This window comes from Falco cherrug, chromosome 4 (assembly GCF_023634085.1).
Source record: "Falco cherrug isolate bFalChe1 chromosome 4, bFalChe1.pri, whole genome shotgun sequence".
Lineage (NCBI taxonomy): Eukaryota > Metazoa > Chordata > Aves > Falconiformes > Falconidae > Falco > Falco cherrug.
Window position 1 is genome coordinate 85,174,413 of NC_073700.1, and position 25,685 is coordinate 85,200,097.

Sequence of the window (25,685 nt, forward strand, 5' to 3'; positions counted from 1 at the left end):
CTTGCTCTTCACACAGCATCTCAATGAGCTTCCCAGCGCAGAAGAGAGCCGACGGCAGGGACTGCCATGCTGTGGCACCAAACATGCTGCCCTCCAGCTGACCTTCAGTAATTCAGTTTGTAAAGCAGCAGAAAGATGGCTTGAACCACGAGACAGCAAGATAGCTACTACTGATTTTAGTGATGTGTGGGTGGCTATGTCCCAGATACTGTTCTGAAACTGCAGTCTGGGAGCTTAGCTGCCAGAAAATGTTTCCCTAGAAAAATATTTAGAGAGGAGGAAAATGCTTAGAAAATACAGGACTGACAGTAACAAGAGACTCCATGTTTCACTTCAGTGCCACTCCTTGCAGGGTCTTTCACCCTTTTTAGCTGTGGTGTATTTTTGGAAAGGTTAGATGGGATTTTTTGAGGGCACAAAGCACCATGACCACATAACCCAGCACCATCTCCCTTGGTGCTTGCTGGCTCGCTCACCAACCGCCTACACTGTACGTCCACGTGAAACTATGAACTGCCTTCTGTGTATCAACATCTGAAAGCAGTGAAACTGCCAGAAAGCTGTTTATATTGCTCAAATGGTTTAAGGGGTGAAACGTGGGTTTTAGAGGATATTCTCCCCAGTAGAAAGCATGCAAACTCCCGGCCAGATGGCACACGTGGCAAACATGAGGAACATGGCCTATGAAGGAACCAAAAAGAGAAACAGCCAGATAAAGTGTAGGGAAAGGATATGTGCACACATTTCCACTCCCATTTACCGAGAAAAAAAGGTAGGAAGCATTTGGATTCACTTCCTTTCTACAGAAAAAGAAGGACAATGATTATATTCACGACCAAATGGCTTGTGAATGACTGCTCGTGTGACGGAGACATGAGAGCCATACTCACCCGGGGCTGGCAGGAAGCTGTCGTCTAGGCTGTCCTCCAGGAAAGCGCCCGTTGGGTCTGAGCTATACCTCTGGACGAAGCTGTCTTCCCTCACAGGGTGCCCCTGCTATGTTGGAAGTAGAGAAAACCAGTATTAGGGGGACTGTTTTGTAGAAGTTGATCCACACAGAAAGAGTTGCTCCTTTTTTAAAGGTCATCCCCACTTACCCCATTCCTGTCAATGCAGGTTGTAGCAGAGTTGTTGCTAGTAGCACTCTGAGAGAGAGAAAGAAAACACAGACATCGTGAGAGGCAGTTCACTCTTAAAACTGCTTGTCATGTTTCCACAGAGGAAAAGTTTCATACCAATGAACTCAAGAGAGGAGTGCGGGATGTTGAAGGGCTGTTGAAGAAGCCCTGGTGTGGCACGAGATACTCATCCGCATCCACTATATCTTCCATGTCCTCCTCCTCCATCAGGGTGCGATAAAATTTGGAGTCCGTAGGGCTGGGCAGGTGCATCCTGTCATCTCCCTGTGGGACAAACGGGCGTGAGGGAGGTCTCGCAGGCTGCCTTTGGGCCCTCACTATCCCCTCCTCTGGGAGACAGAGTGATTTAGCCAGAGGCCCAAGATACAAAATCTTGATCTGTGTGTTTAACCAAATTTACCTAGAGTTTAGGGGAATTTGGGTGTGCAATCTCTGCCCATGCTGCTGTAAAAGAGCTGCATTCTTAAAAGGATCAGACTGTTCTCTCAGGACTGCACTATGGACTGTTACTGGCCTGAGGCTGGGACCAGGACTAAGAAAATAGTGACTGCTCTTGGAATTCTCTTTGTGATTCTAGCTGAAAGAACCTGGCCAGCAAGGATAAACTGGGCCTTAAATTATCCTTATTATATGCTTTCACATGCACTAATCATCATTTTGGGTCTCGTATTAAACGCCCGCCAGACACCTTCCCGCCGTTGGGCTTAGTACCTGTATAACGAGGTAGCGTGGGGGGTCCCGGGCCATTTTGGAGAACTCTGCTATCAGTTCACGAAACTTGGGACGGCTGTCTGCATCAATCATCCAGCCTGGAGGGACAACAGGGAAAGCAATGCACAAATGAAGTTGTCTCGGTGATCAAACACAGAGCTTAAAATAAAATGTAACAGCGAAAAGAGCAGTGCCACGCACGGAACAAAGAAAGGAGGTCCCCGTAAGGGACCATCACAAAGAGTTTGTTCACCAGCCACTGGTGCATTCAAAATACACATCATGGCAGTTTTGGGAAGAGCGAAGGAGGTGATAAACCCCCATGCTGGCAAACCTCCAGGATGCACCTGTCTCCGCTCCTGCTGGCTATCTCTGTATGGGCAGGCAGGTCCCACCTGAGGGATAACAACACACCATGCCTGAGGAGAGCAAACGGGTGGCCAGCCTGGACTGGTCCAAACTGGCCTGCTCTAAAAAAGCTCCTGAAGGAAGGAACACAAGCTAACTTCAGCGGGTGCCTGCAGAGGTGCGGTGATGTGACTGTCTAGTCGACGAGCTGCTTTGTGGAATCCTGGGAAGCCTAAAGCAGCAGCTACCCTCTGTACCAGATGTCTTCTAAAATTCAAAACATCCTTGCTGGGGACATTTTGAAGCATTATATCTAAGCTGTATTTAATTAGTAACCAGACTGTAACAAAAACAAGTCCTACAGCCTAGTGCGGATCAATGCTGGATGAGATCTTGAATATAGATACTGGTGGTTTGTTTTATTGCTTAGGAAACCCACGCTTTCTGTTATCAACTAATGGATGAGCTGATGTAGAGACTCTTGCATTTAAAATTAAAAGTAATAAAGGTCAAGCTTGCTGTGTCTAGAGGAACTCATAAAACCCAGCCTATCCATAGTAATGGAAGCAATAATATGCCATCTGAAATCTGCATTAGACAAAAATCTCATCATTCCCAGTGACTTTTTACCATGCTAGAAACAGGATACCTTGCTAATTCAAGAAGAAATCCTTCTTGCTTTTAGACAGAGTGGAGCATTTTGGAGTTTGCTGCTGTTGCAGAAGTAGCATCTACTATTTCTGAATTTATCTCTGAGTGGGAATCCCAAATTCTTTTAGACAAAACGGTGCAGCTTCAACAAGGTCTGTACCACAGCCTGCAGACATGGGGTGCTCGGAGCAGTGAGTGCAGCTGAGTCCTGCAGCAGAAGGAAGGCTCAAACCCCAGATCCTCACGCTCCTGCATTTAAATTCAGCATAACGGTATGAAAGGGGATAGGGATGCTCTGCTGGCTGTGTTTTACAAGCAGCAGGTACATGATTAGGTGCCTGGAAAAATGCCTTCTTTCTGCATCTGGGCTGGCCCTAGGGAAAGGCAGGGGGTTGAGGTGTCAGTAGGGTTCAGCATCTCTGAGGTTTAGTTTTTAGGACATTGCTTTTGGGTCTGGGCACCACCCAGGCTCGGTGCACACATCTGGATCTGGTTCCTGCTTGCCCTGCGGAGCACAGGATCAGGCTCAGCCTGTGTGGAGCCTGTCCCAACAAAGCAACATGTGGGTGCTCTGGGATTCCCCACAAGTGCTGCACTCCAGGGTATCCATGATGGCATGGCTCCTGTTTCACCAACAGGTACACGTTCCTCCAGTGACAAGGTCTTAAATGCCACCTAGTGGGCTGCTTATCAGCATCCTCACAGTGGCGAGCAGGGATGTGGCGATTGTGGTCTAGAGATGTGTGGGAAGCCAGGCAATAATCTGACATTTTAGCAGCTGATAGAAAAGGGGCGTGGGTTTCAGAAGCCATTTGACATGCCCTAAAAATGGCTGAAAAGCGCTCCAGAGACCCTCAGCTCTTGTGCGACTTCACTGCAACAGCTGTGTGCCCAAAAGGGGCCATCAAAAATGAGGAAGAAATCGGATGAGGAACTCCGGATCCTCACGTGCATCTGCCGTTATGGTGCTGCCTGTGCTCCTGGCACCCCTTTAGTTAAAGGACACAATCCACATGCATGACTGTAGGGGGAAGCATACTGACATAAGGGGGAGCCTGGAGGAGAAGGCAGTGTTAATTTTATTTTCTAGACATACAAAACCAGAGTATCAAGTAAAGTGGGTGGTGTTATGCTAATTTATACTGCCTAACAATATCAGCTTAAAATAATTGACAATATCAGTCAGTGGTGTCGTCCTGGTTTTGGCTTGACAGGTGTGTGTGGTGAAAAAAACCCATTGGTTGGCTGAATTAGTGACTAATGAAACCATATCCCATGCTTCTAGCTACAGCTCCAGGTGCAGGAACGCACTCTGGTGTCACAACTCCTTCCACATAACCCTGTTGCTGTGCCATCACCAAGGGCACGGCATGTACAAATGTGACACGATGAAGGCAATTCTGCTACTTACTCGACTTCAGGGAGCACCCACAACCCCAAATGTGAACTTACATTTGACCATGATCATGTAGACGTCGATGGTGCAGATTGGGGGCTGGGGCAAACGCTCGCCCTTCTCCAAGACAGAGGAGATCTCGCTGGCAGGGATCCCATCGTACGGCTTGGACCCAAATGTCATCAGCTCCCAAACTGTCACACCTGGAGGGTGGGAGGAGAAGACCATGAGGGACGCTTTACCAGCAGCTGGGTGCTTGCTTTTCCTTAAGGTTTTAGGGCTTGCTTTTATTTAAAAAAGAATAATAATAATAATAAAAATCTCAGCTAGTATCTCAGTGTTGAACATCACACAAACTTCCCAGCCCCACAGAAAGCAAATGCAGGGTACCGTCTCCGTCTCCAAGCAAGTGGTTTGAAAAATGGAAGTTGTCTTTTTTTTGTTTGAAAACAATCTCTTTGGAGATGAGCAAAAGCAGTTTTTGAAAGATGTGTAAACCAGCTGCCTTAGTGTCATTTGCTGACATACCATGCACTCTTGTGATGTAGCTGTTGTGATTGTCTGGTAGCTTAGGATACAAAACAAGATTTTGGATGCCAAGATACATAAATGGATTAAGAGGACCAGAGGCTGTACTTTTTCTAAAAGGACACAGGATCTGACCATCTGCATTAAATATTTTCCAGAAATGTGAGAGCCCATAGAGTGGAAATTTTGGAATCAGTTGCTTTGAAAAGTTTCCTTTCTGCTCCTCTTTTCTTTCAAGCTGATTAATGAACTATACCAAATATAAAATGCATTCTTTAAGGAGGTTATCACTTTGCTCCCCTTTTAGCATTGTCCTCTCAATATCAGGACAGCACAAGCATTTTTGGCCACAGCAGAGTTACACTAATTGACACTGACTGCCAGCGTGGCCAATGGTTTTAAGTCCTCCCTCTAGTTATGTGGCTTTCTTGTCAGCCCAGCTACATTTCACGTGAAGCTGCGGAAGAAAAGCATCAGCAGAAGTTCAGCAAATGGAGCAGAGTCTCCTACCGGCAGCCCCTTTCGGGGGAGGGCTCATCTTCTGAAAGCGTATTCTGCAAAACAACTTGCACCTCACTAACATGCAGTTTAATGGGAATTTTAGTTTGTTGAATAGGTGATTCTGGCTCATTGCTAGTGTTTAATCTCTCAGTCTTCTCATAATAGTAAGAAAAATAGTCACTGCGTAGAGCCACTAGGAAGTCCTGAAATTTTGCAACTCATTTGCAATACTTGGAACTGGTTTTAGACTCACCATAACTCCAGACATCACTCTGATGGGTGTAAATCCGGTGTAAAATTGACTCCAATGCCATCCACTTAATAGGAACCTAGGAAAATTCACAAATAAGCCTTAATAGGCTGATGCAAAATTTATTAGTGGTATTTACCACCAGGTGGTGTATAAACCAATAGTTCGTTGCAGAAGGGGAAAAAAACCCCACAACCCAACCAACAAGCAACACAACCACCTGAGTGGCAGAGCAGGCAATTTTTGAGTGCCTTATTATTATTTTCATTTATTATGTTGAAGCTGAGAACTTGCAAAATATTAGGCGTAATTGAAATATCTCCTACAAATTAGTTTTACAATATTTTTAACCATCAAATAACCTTCTCCCACAACAGGACACAAATCCAGTCTCAGGCTATATGACAAAGACTGATCTGCACTCATATGGTTCCCATTTATGGTCTCCACAATATTTGCAAGCAGCTTCCCTTTTATTTCTCAGCAGGACACATTCCCTCCATCAGCACGCAGTGCAACACGAAGGCGTGTTGAACCAAGCCTGACAGGTCTTTCTTCTGCTATAAATATACAGCATTCCCTTTCTCTTCATAAGCTGCACAGTATTATTGGTGTTGGCGACACCAATGAATTCAGCCATGATTTTTTTTTTTTTTAAATATGCTTTTTAAATAACGTTGCTTTTTCCCAGACATTCTGGGTGGGAATTTCAAAAGCATTCCCTGCTTTGCTACCTCCGCTCCCGCTGCAGTCCCACTGGTCTGACGCTGCTTTCAGCTGATTTCAGAGGACTTCCACCAGCTTCAAAGGCAGCACGCTGAGATGGCAGCTGAGTGCTTTGAAAAATCCACTCTCTATTTTTTTTTAACCCTGTGCTTAAGGCTCACGCGCAAGCACAGACACTGACAAACACGCGGCAGTTCACTCCCTGATGCGCTTTACCTTGCCTCCCTCAGCGTGATACTCCTTCTCGTCGGCACCCAGCAGCTTTGCCAGCCCAAAGTCCGTGATCTTCACATGCTGAGGAGTCTTAACGAGGACGTTCCTGGCAGCAAGGTCACGGTGTACCAGCCGACGCTCCTCCAAATAGTTCATGCCCTGCAATAACAACAGGCTGCTGGGCTTGGAGGTGCCAGTGAGTTACCAGACTTCAGCTGCTCTAAGGTAACTGTACGCACACCACCATAACCATGGGGTAACCCATCCCACCTTCAGAAAAAGGTTGGCTCTTTCGATTTATGTGATGCTTATTGCAGGTAGAGCACATGAGCGTGTGCAGTTACACGGAGAAGTAAAAATTACCCTCCAGGAACCTTTCTGTGGGTCCATGTGCTGGTAGGGTGATGAAGATAAAATACAGAAGCAGTTAGATATAGCAGGGGCTGCGGTTCCTTTGGGATTTATTTCAAGAAATACAAAATCAGGATAGGGCTTTCAAATAAGGTGGCAAACTCTCCTTTCAGCTGCACTTTTGGAAGTCCAGTGACTGCAGGAGAGCACAGTACAGAGCTTACCACCTTCCATATGCACGCAGGCCAAGCCTACAGAGCATATTTAGACCTCAATCATTCAAGGTTACCAATACTGTGTCTTAATACAGCCTGCTCTGCCTTCTCCCTGCTAACAATGAGGTAGGCAACCCACTGCAAAGGTGAAGGAAAAGAAAAAAGAAAAAAAATTCATTCCATGGCTGAGCTCAGAGTTGCATCTATTTTCAAGTTCTCTTTGAAAAGGCAAGTTCTTCCAGTTTCACTGCCTCCCATGATGAGATTGGGTTCGCCATAGCATACGTGCTTTTTTTGCTCCAACTGCCTCTCACAGAAGAATACAACTAATTGTGCTGGTTTGACTTCTTAAGCATAAATCTAACAGCTGTGTTTCTGACCACAGAGGTTACTCTCCCCTTTCCCTCAACACCAGTCTCTTGGTGTATGGAATCAAAATGTTCACAATTTCTACGTTTCCTGCAAGATCTTCTCTAAAAAACATAATTATCCCCAGTCCACAGGTTTCAGCTGGTGATAGCTCATGTGCTTGTACTTTTATGAAGACAGAATTAATAAAAAAGTACTTATAACCTACAAAGTTCCCAGCAAAAAGATCATATTGATGTGATGACAGAGCACTAGAGGGAATAATTCCCTTCCAGCCTCCACCCCCTTTAAGACCACTGCTAACCTGGACCACCATCGAATCCTCCACCCAAGTCCCTCAGCAGAACTTCACCCATGTGCTGCTAACACTGCCAAAACAAACCACCCCAACAAACTGGCACGATGCCGCTGTGAGCATGTGTTTAATTACAGAAATAGATCTTTAGCGAGCAGAGCTCTTAAAACAAAACATCTTGAGCTGCCGACAGAAAACAGACTATGTTAAAAAAAACCATAATAATCACATAATCCAGTCCCACTAGGACAAAAGTTTTCCTGCTAAACATGCCTTGCTGCAAAGCCTAAGGCGCAAAGCTGCTGAAAGGCAGAATATCGGTTTCACACTAAGCTGTTTAAAATGCTGATGGCTAAAAGACTTGTGCACGTGCATAATCTCACACCAAAGATGCTGAACTGCTCATCTAGAAAGTTCAGCAGATCTTTAATTGTGTGCAGACCTGGGGTTTAAGCCATTTGTCATCATTAAGCATGAGACCAATGTGTTCAAAGGGTTACTTCACAGTGTTTCTGCACATGGAGTGTCTATGCTCTGTCATAACATCTTGTCCGAAAGACAGGACTCCATACCCCAGTGAAAGATAATGTTTGTAAAAGATGCAAAGAAAACTTATTTCAAAGCTGTGAAAACAGAAACAAAAATAAGCTTCCCAGGGAACTTGCCTCCTGCTGGTTAGTTACCAGACATCAATATATTTGTTTCATTTGTTTTCCCCCTCTCCAAAAGTAAATTTTTGAAGAGTCAGAGAATGTCCAAAAATCTGGCATGACTTTATCAGAGTAGTAACACCCGACACATTGGTGGGAAAAAGCCGTACACATGATTTACGAGCGCTCTGAGAAGAACTTCAGTGTGGAGCAGCACAAAGGAGTGTGTTGAAGGTCAGACATCAGTGGAGAGAGTAGAGGTTGCTATGGGCGTATGTGGAACCGACATGGAAAAAAATCAAACAGAAGCTAACAATTGTGAATGGCAACCTCTGGGGCAAGTGATGCCCCAAGGATCAATTTGGGGACTCATTTTGCCACCTTAAAAATTAACGAGGAGGAGGAGGAGGAGGGAAATGTGGCCTCCAGCTCATCCTCCGAAGGGACTGAAACCAGGACAGAGCAGTAATTGATTTTAAACAAGATAGCAAAAGAGAAAAAAGCCGTTCACGTCCCAGGTGGACACATAAATTAAAATTCACTTGCTGTGGAGCGCACTGCAAAAAAGTACACACACCGAGATGAAAAATGTGCTCTGTATATTTTTGGTGGATACATTTCTGAGGTCTTCAGTATGTTTCCTGAAAGCAAGCCACGGCTGGGTGAGCCTGGGATGTATACAAGGTCTCGAGGGACCGATAAGGCTGTAAGTGTGTGGTTAGCCTGGGATCAGCATGCCCGAAATAAGCATCATTAAAGCAGCTGGGCTCTGCGGATACTGCCATCCCATACGACAAATCTCCAACAAACTGCAGCTATATTTTTGCTGATTTTGCTTCATTTTTCCATGCTTGCACATGGCTAACCACCTTCCAAACACAGCATATTGCTGCTAAGGGCTAGAAGGCTGTACTTCAGTCTCCTTTGCTGCTCTGCTCTTTGGCAAACAGTGCCAGGTGTGATAATGAGCCTTCTCCTTGGCACTACGGCCATTGCAATTAGATCACAGGCACCAACTCAGTGCATATACGTTACAAAACAGCCCTGGGGTGCCTGAAAGTCTTTTGGTCGCAGCCAGCTTGTGCTAGAACAAAGTTGGTATGTATTCATCAGCAGTTTCAACCCCCAGTCCTCCAAGATTTCAGCCTGAAATTCTCCGAGGCACCCAAGGAGGTGTATTCAACAACATCACTGCCCCATGGCACAGGCCAAAGGAACTGATGGAAGCAGAATTTTGGTATGGGAATCACCAAATTCTTCTCCCTTCCCTGCCACAGCTTCATTGCATCACATTATTATTTCATTACCAGGTGTTTGGTTTGGACATAAATGCCTTGGTGATAATATTACGCTGTCTAGGAGCATTCTGAAGAATAGCTAAGGTTTGCTCAGCAGCTTGAAAACAGTAAATTGTTTAAGACAAAGTAACCATTTCCTGTCACGTATAAGGTATCTAGGAACAACATGGTGAAACAGAAAGATTTACAGAGACAGGTAAATAAATAAATATATCCCATGCTGTCACATCTCCACGGTAAGAGTTTCAGCTGATCTGGAGGCACATCAGTCCACTTACCTTTGCAATCTGCACACACCAGTTGAGAAGGTACTGGGAGCCGATGTTGTCCTTGTGCTCTCGGATGTAATCGAGGAGGCAGCCGTACGGCATCAGCTGTGTGATGAGCTGAACAGTGGAAGTGAGGCAGATTCCCAACAAGCGGCACACATGAGGATTGTCAACGCTAGCCATCACGTAAGCTTCCTAAGAACAGAAAAAACTCAGCGTGAAACAGCATGACACAAATATTTGGAGGCTGTTGAAAATCAGTTGGTCATTCAAGAGGTTGCTAAAATACTATATGCAAATTCTGTGCCACATATCACACACAATGTACTTGTATTTCCCACTCTGTGGTCCAAGTTTTTCCACTCAGTGGAAGGTCCAGATTTTGAACGCTGAAGCATCACCAAGATGCCGCAGCAGAGCCAGTGTCCCACTGGTGCTACACCAAGCAAATGTGGGACATAAAATCCTGGGGACAGACCTAGGAGGAATTAATAAATTGAACATCAGCTGGAAGCTGATGGGATTTGATCATTTTGAGCACTTAATTGCAAGGGCAACACATCTTGTGAATATGTCATACGGCTTTTATTCCTCCACAGACCTTTTCACAAATCTGACTGGAAATCAGTACTTTTGAGACTTCTGCCCCTCTGTCAAGGTTCGTACTAACCAAGAAAGAAAAAAGTAATGTAGGATGCGACTGACAGTTCAATTTTTTAAAGAGACCGTGTTCTTCTTGACCATGTTGTTCTTCAGTCCATGTCAAACAACAGGCTAATAATCAGTTCACCTTTAGAAGCTTAAATACATGTTTTATTTGAAGCAACACTGGTGAAAATAACATCCCCAATTGGAAAAGCTGTTTTAGACCCATATAGTGATGTAAATGATACCAGGAAGGTACTTACAATGTGGGAGCCCAAGCAAAAGAAAACCTTTGGTCAACTGGAATTTTGGGTTTGAGTTTCATAAGTAAGTGAAAAAATCTTCTTTCAAGCCTGGGGTCACCCCATGTAGCTTTAGGTACCGAGCTAAGGTACCCAAGGTACCTGCTCTTCCCTTGCTCTTCTGTAGGAAGGGGAAGATGCCTTCAGAGGCTGGTACTGTATGCTCCAGACACACTGAATACATCCTTTGATATGGCCATGGGGTAAAACCCCCCAGTTTCATGGGGTTTTTTGGTGCAACAGCTACTTATGGATTGAAATTTGAGATCTATATATAATCATACATAATATATATTATGTCAAGTGCCACCTCAAAGACTGAATCCAAATTCAGGAAAAAATAAAGAGCTGAAGTTGTTTGCTTTTTTAAACTAACTTTGTGTCTGATATACAGTATGACACATTTAGATATTTTTAAAGCCATCTGATTGGAAACCAGCACAATGGGAAATAAATGGGAATTTTTCCATGCAGTGAGCTTTTAGGTCAGCACCTTAACTCAACAGCTGGAGTGATGCCAACTAATCATCCCTCAGCAATTCAGCGTTAGGCTAGCAGCCCCCCAAAGCCTGAAATCACAGTGAGGGCGCTTTTGTGGCAAGGAAAGGGGCAAATCTGCGCTTTCTAAGAGCTTAAGAAAAGAAATACCATAGCACTTTACTCATCATCTAACAAGCTTTCCACAGATGTGACATAGCTGCGTAGCTGGTAATAACTATTATTAAACAAAGTTACTAAAGCAATGACGTTCATGAAATAAGCAACCCCAATTCTTAAGCAACACTTTCTGGCCTTGGTATTGTTGCTTGACGTGCCAGCCTAAGCAAAACACGATGTAATGCAGCTTCTTCTGAGGTGCTAATCCTGTATTTGGTGTCCTTGTTTTGGAGCCCCTGGGATGAAAGTGGCCGCTGGGCAGCTGGTTTAAAGAAGATCTCCAGCAGAGTGCTCCTCAAGCTACGGCAGGGTGGGAGCAGGTCATCAAGATCTATTGGACAGCACCGATTCTGTGGGCTAGCTCAAGGAAAGACAGAGCAAGAAAACAATCTGCTGCTCAATTATGTAAGCATTTGTGGCAGCATTTTGTAAAGAATCTTGCAGCTCTGTCATGCGATGCTCAAATGTAAGCAGAGACCAAAACATGCTCATCTCCCTGGGCTTCCAAACCCAGCTGTCGCAACAATGAAGGGCGCTTGTTCCTTGCCTTGCTTCTGGTTGGGATTCAGATCCACGTTGTGTTCCCTCCAGCCATTGGGGTGGGGTATATCTGCGAAGACGGTGCTGTTCTGGCTGCCCACCTGCCAGGCAGCCCTCATGGGGCTGAGGGGGGCTCACAGCTGGGATGCTGAGGGATCGGGGCAGGCATATGGGCCTCACAGCCTTCGGAGCATGTCCAAGCCTTGACGCCACCTATTACATTTGAGACTTGGAAAGCAAAATGGGCCACTGCCTCCTTGCAGGGGGCAGAAGGGAGCTATTGTGCGGTCGTGGGTCCCTCTAAGTAGCCCAAGACATTAAAGTGGGCCTTTGTTTCAACTGTTTATCTTGGAAATCTCTGCGGTACACTCTGACCTGCTCCAAGTATGCTTGGTATTCAACAACAATCTTCTGAATTAGCCCTACCCTAATAAAGCCAGCGAGAGCACGCCTGGATTGTATGAGCTAAAGCTGCTGCGCTTGTTCTATACCTGGCATGTTTCTGTAAGACAAATCATCTTTAATTGGACATTATTATCTCTGAGGTTTCAGGGACCTTGAAAAGTTGGTTTTGTAGCAAAAATCTGTTTTGAGAGGAGCTTTTGGAGTTTTCCTTATGACTTCTTTCACTGGTTTTGTATTTTTTAACTTTTTTCTGACATATAGAATAAATTCCACCAACCAAATAATCTTAAAAAGGTGCAGGACTGAAAAAAGCAAAAGCTTTTTATTAAGCATCCTAATTCAAAGAAAAGATAAGATAACACAGAGATGTGCAACAGAAACTTCTTTGAAAAGAAAGGACTTTGATATCATCAGTGTGCAGCTCCTGCATCTACTGCCCCATTGTATGACTATCTTGATTTGCTGAAGGCAAGATGCAGTACTGCAGGCTTATTCATTGCTTTCCTTCAGTATACAGGAATTTAATGCAGTTAAGCCCACAGCATGCTTTGTGTTAGGCTCCTTCTCACCGTGACAGGGGAACGAGGGGCAGAGCTCTGGGCAGGCAGCCGAGCAGCATCTTTGCCAGCTCCTCACTACAGGAATGCTGGCGAAGCAGGGTACCGCAGCCTGCCCGCTGGCAGGGCAGGGGCACGGACCAGGGCCACACGGGCCTGTGTGGCCACAAGGGACCTGGGAAAGGGCTGACACTGGTCTAGAGTCTAACTAAACTAAAATGAAGATGGATATTGCTTCACTTATGGATTCTGAGATGGATCACCTATTTGTTCGCATTGCTGTCACGCACATACCAAATCATGTGGTACATAACACATAATCTGTTGGAGTAATGTATTGGAATAACACTGCTTATTCCAGCTGATCAGAAAAATCCAGTGTGCTTCCTTCAGTAGCACAGGTGGTATTTTGTTCACCGCCATCCATCTCCAGACACTTCTATGAGATTTGTTAAGACCTTCACCAGCTTGAACCATACGGGGTGAGCCTTGCTGCCTGAAGTGTCATTTGCTGGCCAACGCTGGATTTATTATGTTTTTTTATACAAATTTCCCGTTAAAGTGGCTCGGTTCACACGCACACACATTTCTTGTTGCTGAGGACTGAACCAGAGCACAGGAAAGCTGAACTGAAGTTACACTGAACACCTCAGTGCTCCTCTCTGCACTCAGCATTTTCCTTTCCTTGTATATAAATATATATGTATATCCTTGGTGCTGTATGTTCTGTGGCTTCAGATCTAGTTCAGATTTTTATCTATTCCAAGTTCAGGGAACTTTGCATTTAGGATTCTGGCTTACCCGTTGTAAACTCACACATTTATAAACTCCTGGATCAGCATCCCATAGCCTTTTCCCCTGTTTTCTGAAGTGATGAGCTACACCCAAGCAAGAAAATAGAATTCCCAGGCTCCTTTTGGGAAGCGAGATAATTTCTTGCTGTTCATGGCAGAGAAATCAGACAGCTGAGATTTTTTTTTTGTTTCTTTTGGTTTTAGTTAATTTAATCCTATGTAACCAAGCAACTAGCTTATGACAATCTTCAGTGTCAGAATTCAAAAATCATTAGATCTGTTGTTATTTGCTTTAGCTGTACCACCGTAATGGCAATGGATGCCACAGTTTAAGGCCTAAAATGTCAGAGTAAAGACAGCAGAATTAGCTGTAAAAGTATGGTCCTGACCTCTCCTTAGGTCCCACCCCACGAGCTTAACATTAGTATTTGGACTGTGAGCACAGGGCTCGTAGGAGACACAAAAGCGCTTCACAGCCTGGGCTGCAAAGCCCAGCACTTGTAGAGGGACAGTTCAGGTTGGCGCGCAAAATATTTCTTCCCACCCAAAACCCTGAAATCCCTTTAGTTGTTACAGAGGGAAATCCACAGACCACTGAGAACTTGACAAAACAAATATGAAAACTTACATCAAGTATTTCCTTGTTGGCTTTTGGTGATGTAGCCTCTCTCAATTCTTTAATAGCGACAGGAATTTTAACCTTCTCCCCTTCTGGGATCCAAAGTCCCTAGCAAAAAGAAGTATAAAGAGTTACTCAGTCTCATATCTAACTGGTTAATTCTCACAATTACACATATGTTTGTCTTCTGAGTAGACTTAAATATTCTGAACAATGGGAAGACAACAAAAATATGCAAAAAATGTGTCTTGTGGGCATTAACAAAATCCTGTTAATGGAGTGGTATTTCTCTTTCAGTCACCTCTACCCTATTTTTTTGAAAAAACATGTTCATGACCATGTCTGTATAAACAGCCCAAGAGATGCATAAAGAGCAACTTTTGCAGATGTAAATCTAATTAATCAGTGCATCACAGCAACTGCACATGCAAAACCTTGCCACTTCCAATTTAAAAATCATGGGATGAAAAAAAATTGGCATTTTCTCATGAAAACAAGATGGCATCTATACTGTACCAATAATCCCATCCTAAATGTACATCGTGGCCTGTTGGTTTATGTCCGACTGGTTCAGTGCTCTATATCTATAGCGTCAGGAGGCATTTGGGTGGCAGGTAAACAGTGTGACACTGTGAGGACACTCTGCTGATGTACCCAGCATTATAGGTGCACATTCTCAGAGATCAATGGGATTTGTTGCCCTGAAGTTCCTAGCCACAGCTGGAATCCTGCTTCAGAATATAAAGCTTTATAAAGAGATCTATGAATCTACAGTTTATATTTCAGTACCACTGGCAAAACCAGAAATACATATCTTGAATAAAAGTAGGAGCACAGAAAAGTGGAACTCGGTGAAGAGGAAACGCAGAGGATCAACAAACGTCAAGAGAAAAAATACCTTGTGGACCTACACATTTGAAGGTGTGTAGGCACTTCCACACATCTGAGTCAGTTCTAATGAAAGAGTGATTGACAATTATAAATACGAGAGCCCAGACCACATGGAAAAATAGTTTAGCACTGAGCTGACCAAAGCACATTTCAGTTTTTGCTAATATTCACAACAGGGTGCATTTGGCTGTAGTAGTTTTAAAATTGAAATCTTTGTCCTCCAGGTTCAGCAGTATGGCTTTGGCAACATCTTACGTAGAACCTGCCACGTTACCCGATTTGTAACTCAACTAATGATGATCGAGTCATCTCTCTGCCATCCAATACATACATACTATAAACTCTAGTCTAAAAGAATATCTACATGATGATGGCAGCTCCCAGTCCATGCTTTGTTTGTGTGGCTTCTGCATGAGGGAGCAAGATGAAAAGGAGAAGAGAAACATGATGATCTTACCTTATAAACAGTGCCAAAAGCTCCAGAGCCTAGAACTTTGACCTTTTTAAATTCTGTTTCCTTCAAAATTCTCAGATGAGCCTGGTTGGGTGCTTCCCCACTGGGTGTCAGTGGTTCAACCAGCTGGTGCAGAGAGAAAAAGACATTAGAAGCATGTCACAGTCTAGGAGGACAGCAAGCAGCATGCTTTGGGGAAGCAAAAAAATCCTTCCTTTAAAGTAATGAACATTTTATTCCACTAGAAGTTTACAGGAGGACAGCTCCACTCTTGACTTGCAGCAATAAGTATCCGAAGTTGCTCCAAATTTTGCAGGAAAAATCAGTCACAGAGTGACAACCGCCATTCTGAAGGCAAATGAAGGTACATACACTGCTGTTCAAAGGCGGACTTTGACTTCAAAGCCTTAAAACATGGCATGGAGAACAACGTAATTACCATAGATCCTAAATTAGATTTTATATATATATATTGAACTTGCAAATAAATTATAAAAATGTTTTAAATACTGGGCAAAAATCACCTGCAACCTTTCAGGTCTGCTTTTGTTTAACTGGATGAAATTCCTGTGGTACCAGTGGCTCCCCCCGACCACAGGGTTTCCAAGCAGCAGTTGAAACTCTGAGTGATTCTCTTCCCAGTAAAGAAGGAGATGGTGAAGCGGTTATTGATGTTTTCAAAATCTGATCTAAGACTTACTGCAGACAGCAGGGATGCCCTCCAAACAAGAGATATTTAACACTTTTTTGGTGCTTTTTCTTTTTCCTTTCCCTTGAATAAAACTGTTTAGCTAGATATAGTCTTATTTTAGCAGGTCAACAACCTTTCTGTGGTGATGAGATATCCTCATTTTGATGACTCCAGAGGGTTCAATACAAGCAGAGCACAAATTGAACTCTGCTGTCACAACTGTAGAATACAGTGGTATATAAAATATCATTAGGTGGTGCATTAAAAAGCAAGACAATTTTTTGTGTAGCTGACTCTGCAAAACCAGCGAGCACAGAAGGAATCTGCAACTGGGCTTTTAGCAGAATGCTAAATACAATTTGCTAATTATTTACTAGGATTGGACTAGAAAAAGAAGGAGGCTAATCATAAAAGAGTGGCTTTAATCCAAGATAATGAATTTTGCTATTTGGTATGTGAGGTACCCAGAGGGTGATGCTGTAACACACATGAACCATTCACTTTAATGGCTTTGTGGGGGTTTTGTGCTGAAAAGAAACCAAAGACAAGACACAAACACTTCCTCAATTCCTTTCTCTCTCTTTTTCCGCCCCACAAGATCAGACATACACCTGATGAAGGCAGTAAAGTTTTCCAGAGCGCCCAAGTTGCCGCAGCAGCCCCAAGGCTTGCCTGGAGGGAGGAACGATTTGTGGCTGAGGGTCTACACAGCAAGGTGGTATGGATCAGAAAACACAAGGCACCTCACCCTGAAGGCGTGGTTTTTTCCAAGTAGACAATCTCAGTGCTTTTCATTGGGATTTAGACATCTAAATCCCCTAAAGCTTTTGGAAATTACATCCAGAGGCATCAGACTTGAGATGAAGCGAGCAAGCGTTAGGTGCACACTGCCTCTTTTCCGACTAGCACAGCAGGCACCGTGTTTGCCAACACGAGGGCTTGTTGAGTTACAAGGCAGATATGCAGTACTTTAATTCCCTGGTATGAGGCGGCCAGCACCGAGTGCCCCAAATAAAGCAGCCGCTGTTGCAGCCGTGCCAGCAGCACTCACCTCCCTCTCCTGCAGCAGCCGGCGCAGGGTCCGCTTTCTGACGATGTGACGTCTCCGCAAGTAAAGGCCGATGCCCAAGCCGACCACCACCAGGCACAGGAGACCTCCGACAACGCCAGCTGCAATAGATGGGATTTTGGAGCTGCAAGACAGGAGGGGATGCAGAAAGAGAAAAAAAAATGCTTAGGTGTAAGATTTAAAAAAAACACTAAATACCCTACAGAGGCTGCGTGAAACCTTCGGTTTTGATCAGGTGCACACTCTGGACATCCACTTAAGCCTATGTGACACTCTGGGTATCTTGGGCATCTGTATTTTTAAGTTCCTCATCCAGTAACCTGCTAAAAGTCTTCACTCTTAAACTCACAACCGGAGCTGAACATCATAGCTTAAGCAAGGACAATTTCTCCTCCCTCTGATAAACCCACCAAGCATGTGAGCATTTGATCTGTGAAGCTGATGTATGTCAGCCATGGGCAGCCCACACGTGGTCAGATACACAAAGCACCTGGAGAGAAGGTGATACCGAGATGGCACACGCAGCTGCAGTACCAGCGATGAAGGTGACATCTCCCCATTGCTTGGGCAGCCCATGCTGTAAGGGTCACAGTGGACTCCAAAGCATCAGCCCAACTACCCATGTACAAATGTCTGAGGCCAGGTAATGTTGAACCATCCACATTGTACATGCAGGTCGCTGCCTTTTTATTAGAGCCTCGGTCATTTCAAACTTCAGTTGAAAAGAAAAAACCCGTTTTCCTGTTGGTTTTTGATCTGTACTCAGAGATCCATCACAGCTCTTTCTAAGTTGCTCCAGGGATTACTATTATAGTCACTTTTTAACAATATTTCTAGGCTGAATTTGTCTTCCCATAGTACGTCTTTGCAGCCAGAAACTAAATCCCCCTCTCCCTTAGTCAGAGAAGCCTGTTTGCTTGTTGCCTGACCTTGAGCAAGACACGAAGCCAAACAGTGCAACATAAGATCTAGTGTGAAGAACAAATGTCCACCTATGCATGAAGTGGCTAGAGATATACAGATCACAGGGCTGGAAAAGACCCCATGGGTCTCTGACATGAACCCCCTGTAATGCAGGTAACCATATCAATCTCCTGTCTTTGCCACTAGTTTTTACTCCTTTCTTTTTTCAGCCTCTCCTTTAGTTCTTCAGTGACAGATCCTAGGTCTCACCTTGACTAACAACCTAAGCAGAACAAGATTTTGGAGCCTTGTGCCAGGAATATTGCTTGGTTTTTGAAATAATTTTTATATTGTTGGAGCCTGCTCTAATCTGTCACTTCCCTGTATGGAGCTTAAGACTTAACTTCAGCCCCAGCCTTGTGGTGTCCAGCGTGGCAATGTAAACACACATGCATTCTTTCCAGCTCGGTCGCTAATTGTAGCAGATGAAATACTCACCCATTTGGACAGCCTTCAAGACCTGGCCCTTTGCACCTGTAAAAACAAATGAACATTACAAACATATTAGCTCTGGCATACATACTTCTGTAATTCCAACTAAGAAGAGTGCTACTGATTGAAGTCTGTGTTGCAGAGCAGTCCAAGTATCAACATAGGAATTTATAATAGTCACACACTCTATTAAATATCAGTCAATAGCCTTGCTCCAAAATGTTTTATCTAGATGCATTATTTATGCTGCATACTTAGCTTAACGAATACTTTAAAACCACTTTCTGTCAGGCAGTAGAATCAGGGGAGGACACAGATACACAGAATTCAAATGGACCTGTGCTCCCTGGCTCCGTGTGGACATCTGCCTTAGTGCAAGAAGCTCAGGGCTGACTGTGGAGAACAACAAAAGCAGCCTCTCCCCTGCACAAGGGCAGAAAGCTACATGGAAATAGGGCACTGCAGACCCTCCTGCATAATCCTGTTTCCTGATAAGTAAAAGACTCCAGTTTCCAGACTTACTATTGCAATGGAAACATGGGCAGCTGATACACACTCCCAATCACAAAAGAGGATCTGACAGCACTCCCTTCAGCTATAGTCTGTTGCGTATGTGTCTGTGATATTTTTCTTTCAGAATCTAAGATATTATGTTACTGGTAATGTAAACAGGTATGACAGTTACCCAGAGAGCCAGAAACTCTACTAGCAAGTCATTCACCCTCCATTTGAGTTTAAAATACCTGAAATTAACTTTCGCAGCCCAATGCAAAAAACACCACAGATGAAACCACAGTGACTGTATTCATTTGGTGGTCTAATGGGTGTGAGAGGCACCGTGCATTCCCGAAGTGCTGCTGGGCTACAAGATGTATGCTTTTCATGGGATCTGTGGTCTTTGTGGCGTCTACCAAGGAAGGAGAGCATCACAGAGAGGGTTACATCACCTCTGAAGAACAGAGCACAGCAAGGAGAAAAGTCCAGTTTGTGGTATCCGCTCCCTGCGCTGACTTACAGAAAATGGATCATCCCAAAACAACTCTGGAGGAGGTCAAGTAGGGGGTAACGAGTGAGCCTGTGCCAGTAAAACTGCTCTGAATTCCCTCTCACTGAGAGGTGGGCCCAGAAAAAATTTAAAATGACAGGTGGAGTTGCAGATCTTATCTCATAACTTGATCTAGGTCTGGAGGAGGAAGAGGTGAAGCAACCGCTCATTTTATTGGATTTTTGTTTGTTTGCTTGTTTTTGTTACTCTGATCTTCCCTCGTGTATTTGTGTTGTTTCTGGGCCAATGCAGCGCTCCAAGAGCCAGCATCTGGAAGGTCTTGAGAGTTCACTGGGCTCCCATGCAGGAATGTGCATCCTGGTGTCCTGGACACACTGGAAGTGCAGCGCATACCGGTTCCCGGATCCCGGGCGCCCAGCTTTGTTAGCATTCCCTGTCTGCCTATGGCTTGGTTTATTTGCTCAGTTGTGTAACTATGTGCAGAGAGGCTGCACGTGCAGAGCAGAACCACCAGCTCACTTACGGTCGCAGGAAATGTATCTCACTTTGCACACGGTTTCTCTCTTTGGGTGCCCAACAGATAACTGATCTAGGACCCAAGACCTCATCCCAACATCCTCTACCACGTGGATACAAATTTCTATATGCTAATGCAACAAAGCACATGCAGCTTCTCCTGATAAGGATGTAAAATTAAACGACTGCACTTTACTTCAGAATGTGACTTTGGTTCTTCAAAGTATCTCTTCCTAAAAATTCTGGTTTGCCATACTACTTTATGATGGCAAATCCTCCATGCACTTCCTAACAGCAAAAAAAAAAAATAATATATATATATAATTACCTGAGGGCATAGTATCTAGTCTGAGGAACAACTGAGCAGTTATTTTCCTACACCAGAAAGTAGAAGTGTAGATTTTAATCTGTCTCCTTCTTTTTTAAAAAATTATTTCCCACATAAATGTATCAATATCGAGTCTGGTGGGATAAAGTATAAAGGTGTTTTGGAATAAAGTAAGAAGGCGTTTGGAAAGAAAAAGCCTGCACTTTTCAGATCCCATGTGATTTTCTGATTCATTTCACTAGTCAAAGAAGAAACGAAGTCTATGAAAAACATCCATCCAGGACTAAATATAACCATCTTTCTTAATGTGGAATTTTATGATGACACCCAACATAAGTAACCCAGGTTTTATGGAATCTAAACAATCACTTTTTCCATTCCGAAATAACTTTTCTTCTGCTTACAGAAACCAAAAAGAGAAATGTGACCCTGTGTTATGAACTGCCTCAAGATCTTGTAGATATATCAGGAATCTAGCAGTGGTTGCAGTCTCTGAAATATTTCTCTACTCTTTTGAAAATTAGATCTGTGCACAGCCCCCGAAAACTATTGCATCCTGAACTCAGCATTTCACCTGTCTGCGTAAATATTACTCATCCCAGTGCAGACTTTTTTATTTCCCAAATCCATCAAGATTTTAACAACTTTCTCCTCGACCTGTAGTTCCTAATTTGATGTAATACAGCCAGGTGGCTATGATTTATGGCCTTTCAGAAGGGACTCGTGCTGTAACAGCCAAAGTTACTTCACAGTCATAAAAGAAATGGAAAACCATTGGGCTTTTTAAAGCCTTACAAGAACTTTCCTCTGCCCTTTCTTCCTCATTAACTTTCAGAGGGTGACAAAGGCCTCACAGTTGTGCTGTGCTGCTGTAGCCTTCTCTCTTGGATGCCTGGCTGCTTTCTCACACCCCTGCCCCCAAATACCCTGGCATTTAACGTGAAGACTGGTGAGATACGTAGCGTTGGTAGCGACTGCGGAGGCAGGACGCGTTGGCCAGTGCTGTTAACTGCAGTGGTGGTTTCTCTCCTTGTTCTTCCACCACAGCAGATGTACTCTGGGACAAACCAAAGCCTTCAACGCCAAGCAGATTAATTAAGATGGCGTGTGTCATTAGTTGCTAGGGATATAAATGGGTAATTCCAGGGCTTTTGAGATGTTGCTCTCTGAATTGGAGCATATTTTCCCAGCTGTACTAGAGGGAGAGTAAAAGAAAGGTCACGTATGAAATCCCCAAGGGTTTACAGGAGAAATGGGAAAGAATGGGCCTTTCAGGCCGAGCAGGAGAAAGCTTCCTCCATTCTGTTTTCTAATGAAAGCAGCAAATAAAATGAGACTAGATGGGATTCATCACGGCAATAGAAAAGAAGTGATGTGCTACAAGTAAGCACACTTAAAATATTAAGTACCACAGCTCGTGACAAAGCTCAGCTAGGAGGAGAAGCCAACTTTACCTGCAGCTTCTTCAAATAAAGAAAATGGAGCCAGATCCTGCAAACCCTTACTTGCATAACTACAGAAGTCAGCATGTTTAATCATGCTGCTAAAATTTTGTGGGCTCTAGTTGTGAAATTGGACAGGGACAGAAAGAAAGTTGCTGTTTCTTGTCACACAGCAATTGCTGAGACTGGTTTCTAAGGATGCAAAAACTTTGCGAGCCAGCTATTTTCCACCCACTGCTGAACAGATATAATTTCCTGCAGCACAACAAGGGAAAGGCGTGAAGAGAAGTAAGCGGCATTACTGATCGATTGCCTTCATGAGGACAATGCCATGCCAGACTGCGTGTTCCCAGATTATGCCTCTGACACTGGCTCCCTACCCATCAATGCCGTTGGCCTCAGATGTCCCATCTGTAAAGCAAAAATAGTAACACCACCTTCTCCTGGCTCTTTTGAGCCCTTCAAGGATACAGCCTATTTCTTCTGCCACATTTGGGCAGCAACTCAAACAGGGCCATTGAATATGCCCACAATATAACTGGCAAATTTAGCCTGGGTCTTTCATATAGGAGTAGAAATGGATACTACTTTTTACATTCTGCCTTAATACCACAAGGCCAAATACATGGAACCACATGTTGGCTACCCCTGATTTTAAAAAACACCTCCTTACCCTACACCCATCACCCGCCAGACTCCACTGGTACACCCGTCCACTGCTAAAGCCAGGCAGGAACTGGCTTTTCTGATGAAGTCTGCTCTGAGGACTTGCTCGTGCACAAAGAGCCACTGTGTGGCTCATCATTACATCCACACACCTGGCAGATTACGCTGTCCAAATTTGCATTCGAGTCTAGTGTTTGATCCCGCTACCGAGGAAAGCCTTGCTCAGGTGTGGTTACCCACTCCGCTGCTCCGGCCATCAGCCATGTCCCCATGTGGCCGGTCAGAAGAAGGATATTGGTTCACTGTGGCCAGTTCATATGAGTAGGGACTAAGGAGGTCATTAATAAAGAGCATGGTTATGAAGATCCCTTTTCAACTGTGATCATTTGTTCTCAGGATGTGATGGGAAGCCCTGATAAGCCTTGCCTGCGACTGCAAAAAAACACAGGGGCATCACCGTTAACCACGGTGAACCCCCATGGCTCTTACGGCTGCCGGCTGAAAACCAGAGCACTGAACTCGCTGCCAGCACTAGGAAGGGCTTTTACTTGCTTCATCTCCTTTTCTCCATTAAGGCGGGGGCCTGGACACTCGCTTTTTCATGACCTGGCAGCTGAATTAGCTAACACACAACGGGATGATGGGTTGGTCTGAATACACTATAATTCTCTTTTGCAACATGTATGACAGGCATATTACAGAAGGATTTTGGATCAGACAGACCTGCAGGGTACAGGGCAGGGGCCTGTGAAGGAAAAGATGCCAAACATGGGCTGTTTTGTTTGTTGGGGTTTTTTTCTCTCATCATTATGTAATGTGTTGTGTTTCTCGTCATCTGTAACGGGATGTGGCAAGCATCACAGTCCCACAACCACATCTTAAACCCTGAAACCTTTTACTGCGCATTCCGTGTCCTTTGCAGGTCGGAAACCAGGAGAGGAGACAGTTGTTTCTTATTTTCATGTAGGTTAAACACAGTTCAATTCACAGCTCATACAGGTGACAGTTTAAGCATCCCTCCAAATGAGGACAAAAGTGGTTCATACAGACTGGGTTTACTGAGCAAGCTTCCCATCAATAAAGCCACATGCAGGAGGCAAGCAAGGCTTTAAACTCAGACCAAGTGCCAGCATATGGAAAGAAGGAAAAAAAGAAAAGCACTGTGGTACCCCACTAGGATTTCCCTCCTGAAAAATGGAAGGTGCAGAGAAAAATGGGCCCCGGGAGCCCAGCATCCACCAGATGTCACTGATGTTCCTCCCAAAACCAGAGGACCCAGCACCAAGCCAGGATGAGGGGGGGCGGGGGGGGAAAGAGTGCAGTGCTGGTGGGCAAGTTCTGTACAATTCCAGGAAACTTCCTGGTTAAATCAACAACCCAACCTGTTTCAAAACCCTGAAGACATTTTCCTTACTTTTATTTCCAAAGTCTGCCACACTCTGCTTACCTTACCTGTGTACTCCTGACCTCTGTCATTCCCTGCTATGTCTTCTTCTTGGTGGTTTGAAATGGGACCGTCAGGAAGAGAAAGATGTCGAGACAAGCTGTTCCCCTCTTTCTCCCCACCCCCCCACCCCCCCCAGCTCCATTCAGCCCGAGGTTTTACTCACCCCCGGGTGCAGTTGGGATGGCAGAGCTGGCAAACCGCATTCCCATCCGCATATTTCCAGACAAGGGTGTCATTCTCACCCAGAACCCCTGCTGGGCAGGATTTCACGCAGTGGGGGCCGTCTATAAAATGGGCACATTTCATGCAATTGTCAGGGCCCTGCGAAGAGAAACAGCTTGTTTATAATGCCATCACATCAGCCTGTTCAGGAGGAAATTCAGAAGATAAACCTAATGCCTTCCACTGCTGGAAGCCTTCAGCATCGTCTGGTTTTATGACCTTGCTACCACCTGATATTCTTGCAAGTATTTGCTCCTGTAGGATGGACCGTACAAAATGTAGCACCTGATGTTTAAAGCTAATATCTTCTTGTGTTTCAGTGTTGCCGCTTTTTTTCCCACTGCCTTTTCTGGTTGGGAAGCTTGCATTTTGCATGTAAAACAGGATCATTTAATGACACCTTGATAAGGGGTCAGCTGAGCGGTGGAGGGCCTGCCTGCTGCAATCTGCCATCACACGACATAAAACGCTGGACTTGGACCTGCTGACACCTCCCTGAAGTACTGGCCCCAAATCATTATTTCCCTGGTTTCTCAGCATGGGTTCTTTCCTGTTAGGGAAAAGCAGGGGATAATGGAGGCAACACAACCCAAGGAGTCCATGGTTTTGTTTGGTTGGTTGGGTGTGGGTTTTTTTGGTTTTTTTTAACTTTGAAAACTACTTAATTTGTGTTTAAAGGTGTTGCCTTTGGCTGTTGTTGGCAGAACTGTTTTTATTCAAGCTATAACAGCACCAGGAATGCCCTAAATATTTTAAAGCAGGGGAACCAGCAATTCTGGGTCAAATTCTACTATGGAGAAAAACCAGACCACATCCACACCACTGGTTTCAGTGGGAATAAAGTAAGACGTGCTACAGGAAGATTATTTTAATTACTGTAATGTCTAAGGGCCGCTATAATAGACTGATGACTAGATGCTGGGCAAATATGGAATGAGGGGGTGGTCACCACCTGAAGGAGCTTACAAATGTTTGTAACACCCCTGAGGCCATGGTGGTCTAAGCTAGAAGGGAGGATGGAAATGCTTCACATTACTGAGCAGTGACTTTTCAGACTGATGATGTGGAAGGATGGAGCACTCAGTGCCTGCAGAGGATGGGAAGAGGTGTTTAAAGAGAGGAGGATCTC

At 44.5% G+C, this 25,685-nt stretch overlaps 1 protein-coding gene across 4 annotated transcripts in view; it reads right to left on the minus strand.

Annotated features, from left to right (window-relative positions):
• EGFR (epidermal growth factor receptor) overlaps positions 1-25,685 on the minus strand; it is a 173,073-nt gene that overhangs the window by 6,607 nt on the left and 140,781 nt on the right. For 3 of the 4 annotated variants that reach the window (XM_055706640.1, XM_055706641.1, XM_014284897.3), the window contains exons 15-27: positions 24,498-24,655; positions 18,936-18,971; positions 17,517-17,658; positions 15,778-15,900; positions 14,439-14,537; positions 9,920-10,105; positions 6,467-6,622; positions 5,528-5,603; positions 4,302-4,448; positions 1,851-1,948; positions 1,236-1,403; positions 1,098-1,145; positions 891-996 (exon numbers count right to left, since the gene is read on the minus strand). In XM_055706640.1, coding sequence (XP_055562615.1) covers positions 891-996; positions 1,098-1,145; positions 1,236-1,403; positions 1,851-1,948; positions 4,302-4,448; positions 5,528-5,603; positions 6,467-6,622; positions 9,920-10,105; positions 14,439-14,537; positions 15,778-15,900; positions 17,517-17,658; positions 18,936-18,971; positions 24,498-24,655 — 1,543 coding nt within the window. The remainder of the gene's footprint in view (positions 1-890; positions 997-1,097; positions 1,146-1,235; positions 1,404-1,850; positions 1,949-4,301; positions 4,449-5,527; positions 5,604-6,466; positions 6,623-9,919; positions 10,106-14,438; positions 14,538-15,777; positions 15,901-17,516; positions 17,659-18,935; positions 18,972-24,497; positions 24,656-25,685) is intronic. The other variant, XM_027813753.2, reaches the window with a different exon arrangement.